General features: G+C 47.5%; 1 protein-coding gene and 1 long non-coding RNA gene across 2 annotated transcripts; both read left to right on the top strand.

The window, feature by feature from the left end:
• The first annotated feature begins 476 nt into the window (after positions 1-476).
• On the top strand, positions 477-1,118 carry LOC139833725 (uncharacterized). Its single transcript, XM_071824073.1, has one exon. It carries the CDS (start codon positions 477-479, stop codon positions 1,116-1,118), a length of 642 nt encoding a protein of 213 aa, XP_071680174.1.
• Positions 1,119-2,901: 1,783 nt separating this feature from the next.
• LOC127318633 (uncharacterized) lies at positions 2,902-5,395 on the top strand. Its single transcript, XR_011748990.1, has 2 exons — positions 2,902-3,247; positions 4,767-5,395. It is a non-coding gene; the product is annotated as an uncharacterized lncRNA (long non-coding RNA).
• The last annotated feature ends 462 nt before the right edge of the window (positions 5,396-5,857 follow it).

Here is a 5,857-nt window from a genome sequence, read left to right as displayed (position 1 = left end):
GGCAGACGGCTGCGGGCAAAGCCGCGTGCGCCGGTCGTGGCGGGGCGGAGGTCGCCGGGCCGTGGCGGGGCGAAGGTCGCCGGGCCGTGGCAGGGTGGGGACGGATGTCGCCGGGGCGGGGAAGGAGACGAACGGGGCCGGGGCTCGCTGGGGCGGGGCGGGGTGGAGCTCACCTGGTTCTTTGCCAAGTAGTACTAGTGTGGCTGGGAAGAGGAACAGTGATTTGGGTCTTACACTGCGTTGGGGACAAAAAATAATCACGGACGTTCTCGTCTGTCCGCGTCTCTGCAGGCCGACCCAAACAACCAAAATCGGACGACCCAGCGCGTCCGTTTGGGTCAGCCGGTTGGAGATGCCCTAAGGTACACCAGCTGCATGTGCAAACGCTCCAAAGGATCAGATCAGTAAGCTCGATCCGTTCTTGCAGATTTTCACTGATGTCGCTATCAGTTTCTTCGTCAGGTGCTGATTAATCGATGGCAACGGCCGTCAAGCCGCTGGATGGCGCAGAGGGGTACCCTCGCTGGAAGGAGTCGGTGCTCCTCCGCCTCCGCACCGTCCGCGTCGCCCACGTGCTCTTCCAAGACCCGCCGGCCGGCGACGACGCAGCAAATAAGTGGGCGCACGACGATGCCCTCTGCCGTGGCCACATCCTCGACACGCTCTCGGACCGTCTGTTCCCGGACTACGTCCGCCACGCCACGGCCAGGGAGGTGTGGGACGCCGTGGCGCGCACGTACGACGTGGACACCTCCGTGGTCGCGCGGTGGAAGTTCAACGACTTCCAGTTCGACAAGGGCGCGCCGCTCCTCGAGCAGATCGCGCACGCCGAGGCTCTGGCCGCCGCCGCCGACTCTTTCAGCGACACTTTCCTAGCGTACTGGCTAGCTCGGAAGGTTCCGGAGGACCTGGCGGTAGTCCTCAGAGCGGGTCCTGGACCTTATAGTGATCTAGGGACGAGCTTCGTCTGGCGTGCTGCTCGGATCCAGGAGGCGCATCGCCTTCGAAGGGAAGCTGAGCAGCAGGGGAAGGCGGCGAGGGCGGTGGAGGTCAAGAGGCAGTGCTGGACCTGCGGAAAGAGTGGACACCTTGCCAGGAACTGCACGGCTTCATCTTGAATTCTTTCCTGATCATCACATCTTGGACTTGGTGACTAGTCAGGTACTCAGGTGTCCATCACTGTCAAATGTCGACTTTTGTTAGTTACTCTTATGGAAGAATGAATGTTATGCATGCGTGGATGGTTGATAACTCGATATTGATGTGGTTGATTGCCCTTCACTTGCCGATGCGGCTATTACGTACAATAGACTGTGTTTGTAATCACTATACACCGATTCTCGTGACAAGTTTCTGGTTCTCCTGCCTCTAGTCCTAGGGGCTGTTTGGTTCAGTGGCTATCCACTGGATGGCAAGGGATAGCCACTTTTTTGGTGGTTGCCGCACGTTTGGTTTGGAGGGTGGAGATGGTTAGGGATAACCAGATTCTTGAAATATGCCTCAAAAAACTGGTTGAGCTGCTCCGGCAAAAAGTGCTGGATGAGGCCAACCACTATTCGCTCGCTCACCGATGAAACGTTTTCGCTCGCTCACCTCCCTGTACGGTTGCCGGCCTCGCGAGCCACGGGCAGGGGCGAAGCTCGCCGTGCGCGCGGGCAAGGTCGCCGGCCGCTCGCCACGCCGTTAGAGCCGGCCGCCCCGCGCCGCTGCAGTTCGGCCCACGTCGCGCCCTTGCCGCTGCGCTCGCCACGCCGTTGGAGCCGGCCGCCCCGCGCTGCAGCTCCGCCAGGGCCGCGCGCTGTAGCTCCACCCGGGCCGCGCGGCAGCTCCGCCCACGCCCTCGCCCTCGCCCTCGCGCCGTACCTTGATGCCGTCCGCGCACGACTCGCCGCGCGTCGGGGCGGCCTCGCCTTGCAGCGCCTCCACCCGAGGCCTCGCCTCTCCTCTCGCCGGCGCCATGCTCCCTACTCCTCTTGCATTCTCTCTCTGCAGGGGCTATGGATTGGGACGTCGACGAGGCCAAGGGGCAAGGCATCCTCGAGTCAGCGGCGGCTCCTGCTTCCGGCCGCGTGAATGAGGGTGTGCCCCGCGGGGCACGCTGGCGTGCGGCTGACGGGCAGAGCAAAGTGATCCATGTGCGGCGGCCGGTAGCTGAACTAGAGTGAGACGATAGCTGAACCGGTAGCAAACTTGACTAGCTAACATGTAAGGGACTAGCTAGCTTTCTCCTCGATCTCTTGCCTTCAGTAACGATGGTCTCAATATTAATCTTGTCTAACTTATCCTTCTCAATGCATATGGTAGCAAGACCGTTCAACCTTTCTTGTGACATCGACGACCTTAAATAGTTTTTTAACAATTTCAATTTTGAAAAACTTCTTTCCACAGATGCTACAGTCACCGGCACTGAAAATAAAATTCGATAAGCAATTGAGATATTAGGAAAACAGTCAATATCTCTAACAAACTCAAAAATCTCAATAGCACACAATTGCTTATCTGGTAAGGTCGTTTGTAGCACTTGCAGTTCAGAGAAAAGATCATCAGATTCAACATCAAATGAACCATCCTTACAAAACGTTTTGGCAAAATTGGCTAATTCATCTGACTTTCTAGCAGTAGAGGTACTTGTAGTTGTTTTGAGAAACTTACAAATTGATCCTTTTTGGGATTCTATCAGCTCATGAGCACGTTTTTTCTTGTTCCTTTTCTCATTACCAGATGGATACTTTCTAGATGACATACTGCTATTTAGCACACACAAAATTAAGATGAATCTTTAAAGAGCACTAAGCTCCCAGGGTCGCGGGCGTCTGTGGTTGCTCCAGCGAGTCTCACCCTACTTGGTCCCACCTGTCGGCGCCGGGCTGGTTTCGTGTTACCTTTCGGTTGTCGGTGGAATCGTCGGTGGAATCGCCGTCTCTGTGGTATGCTAGAAGGAAAACACGCCTCGTCCTCTTCATTACCTCTGCTCAAGGTCTCCTCCTCCTCTTTGTCGTGCTCGCCGTGGTGGCGAGGGGGGCCATCCCGGTGTTGGCGTAGCTGACGGAAGACTGCAAGGATGCGATCCAGATCTTCTCCCCGCGTCGACCTGGTCTCTAGCGGGGCTCCAATCTGGTACCATCTTTCCTGTCTTAAACTGCCTCTAATCTGCGACCCGTCCATGGCCCTAGAGGCAAGCCCCATCTGATGAACCACGGTTGTGCTTGAACTCCTCAGTCCTCACAGGATCTTCCTCTACTCACAGGTTTGCTTGTTTCTCTCTCTCCCAAACTGATGTATTTGACATGTACACTATTTGTTTGTTTAAATGCCCCAGACAAATGAGATCATGCATTTATTTGATATTGATTTCTTTTTTGAAACTTAATATTTGTTTGAATGCTTCCCGTATATGTGCTCTCCCTAACTGATATATTTGACCCGTACACCATGTGTTTGTTAAAATGCTCCACACAAATGAGACTTGTGTATACTTGATATTGAATTTTGTTTTTGACAATGAATATTTGTTTGAATGCTTCCCATTGATCTTAGTGATTTAACCTTCTATACCATAGGTATTTTGATAATTAGGTAATACTTCATTGCATGCCTATAACAAATGAGGCCATGCGTCTATCTGACATGGAATATGTAACATGAAAGTTTCAAGAATTTTTAATCTAGGTAAAGTCTGTACCCAGTCCATTTTACATGCTATAGTTATACAAATGTACGCACTTAGAATTTTTGTACATGCTGGAGTGATCTCAGAAGAGTTGGGAAAGACTTACAGTACATTATACCCTTGCTCTGGATAGTATAGGAGAACTCATAGGAAGAGGAGAACATGTGATTGATAAGTTGATATAGAAAATTACCTGCCACTAGACCAATGGTACAACGGAAATCTTGTCAGTTTTTTTTTTTCGTTTCAGATTCTTTGTCCTTTGCAAGGATTAGGTGCAGCTATACATAGTTAGGAAATACGTTGATTTTGTGATAATTAGTTTTATGTATAGGTTTTGGATATTTTCAAACATGGAACTAGACTATCTCATGAGCTTAATTTACATTACTGAAGTGTTGATGTGTATGCGTATGAGTGTTAAGATATCTACGCTCTTTGGTTTTTGGGGAAAAAATTATACAACTTTTCAGCAATACTGAACTGGCCTCTCTAATCTCGCAGATGTAAATGTACGAATGTACTGACAAGGCTTCGTGATTTTTTGCTGCTTTCTAATATGGGTGAAAAACAAAAGCAAAATTGAGGAGCTAGAGTAGCATATTCAGGTTGTGGAAAGAGGCTTGGAATTTTTCCATTGCTTACCTGTAGTTCTATTTTTTCACGAAAATTAAAATCCAAAACATAGTGAGCAATTACATGTGAAGATTTTGAATTTTATGGATAGTGGGGAAATTAATACTTTGAATTGGGATCATGTGATCCATCGTCCAGAGCATCATATGTGGTTTTTTACTGGTATATTGCACATACAGATTAGATTCAGACATTCACACGAGCTGTTCATTGCAGCATGTGCTCGGAGAATCTTAGTCGCTACCCTATTTTGCAATGGATTATCTTGTGCTTTTGCAGTATTGATAGTAACTATCCATGGGAGATACACAGTTGTTGAACTTGTGTTGTGCTCCTAGAGTAGCATAGTCCAATTTTAGCAACCACACAATTGCAGATTTATGTTGGCTCCTCATATAGAAATTTAGAAGGGGCATACACTTAACATTCTTTCATGTACACTACATCGTCGATGAATAAGCCCAACTGGTGGAGACCGGACAACCTTGGCACGCAGCAGATCGTACAAATAGTGGCTGGAAAATCGTCGGATAACACCGACAACATTGCTACCTCTGCCCCATACGAGCTCCCTTGTTGTCTCCCCTTCAGTATCATAACGTCTGAATGTTTGTTAATAATATCACAATATAATCTAAAGTTATCAGCTATATGTCCACTTGAAGGCTATCAAATCTAATGCTTTTGTTTTCATAGGTGTTTTTCTGGTAGTTGGAGGTTGGAAACAAGACTGCAGTGTCTTCTCCACTAATTAAGTTCAGAGTACATTGTTAAGACTTCAAATGCTCTAACTTATTTCTTATATATAATAGGAAATACTTTCAACCTGGGATTGGCAGTATTCCAGCATATATAATTTCATGGCATTTATTCAGTTCTTGCATGCATTGCACCAGGTTGAACTTTGGTCTGAAGTTACAAAGTTGTACCCTGACATGAGCATGTTTATGTAAATTAGGTCTTATTTGGAAATTCTTCTGTGTGAGTAAACAATAATTAACGCATTGTTTCAATTTTGCAAGAGCTACATTTTGTAGTTTGAAAGAGCAGAAGTGTTGAATTAAATAGTGCCGGTTTGTCCTGCATAAATTGCTGAAATTTGTTTCTTCGCAAGAACTTAGTTGTGTGGTAGCTCTATTGATTGCAAAGCTCTCCTTTAATTATATCCAGCCACTGCAAAATTATAGTTCTCTGGTTGCGCTTCTTAATATATTGGATTAGCTTGCAAATCTTTACCTCCGAAAAAACCTTATTCTTACAGTGTGTACAATACAATAGATTTTTAGTATGAAGTGAGTCATCAACTGACTTTTTTTCTCATCTCCGTTGTTTCCAGACACATATCAACATAGTTTTTATTCACGAAAAGTTCTGTTCACCCACAAACAAAATTGTATGATATTTTACGCATTTTAACTGCTACGAAAGTCCATCTTCCACTGTTACGTCGCAAGAGTCATGTAACCTCAATTGTCTCAATGAATTAATTGGTCATGTACCGTGTTAGTGTTCGACAAAACGTTGTCTATCATATGATGGATATCGCATCCC

Source organism: Lolium perenne, chromosome 7 (genome assembly GCF_019359855.2).
Source record: "Lolium perenne isolate Kyuss_39 chromosome 7, Kyuss_2.0, whole genome shotgun sequence".
NCBI classification, from domain to species: Eukaryota; Viridiplantae; Streptophyta; class Magnoliopsida; order Poales; family Poaceae; genus Lolium; species Lolium perenne.
This window is presented reverse-complemented; position numbering and strand designations above follow the sequence as displayed.

Excerpts from the sequence above, each read along its gene's own strand:
- LOC139833725 (XM_071824073.1), top strand. The coding sequence starts at position 477 with ATGGCAACGGCCGTCAAGCCGCTGGATGGCGCAGAGGGGTACCCTCGC.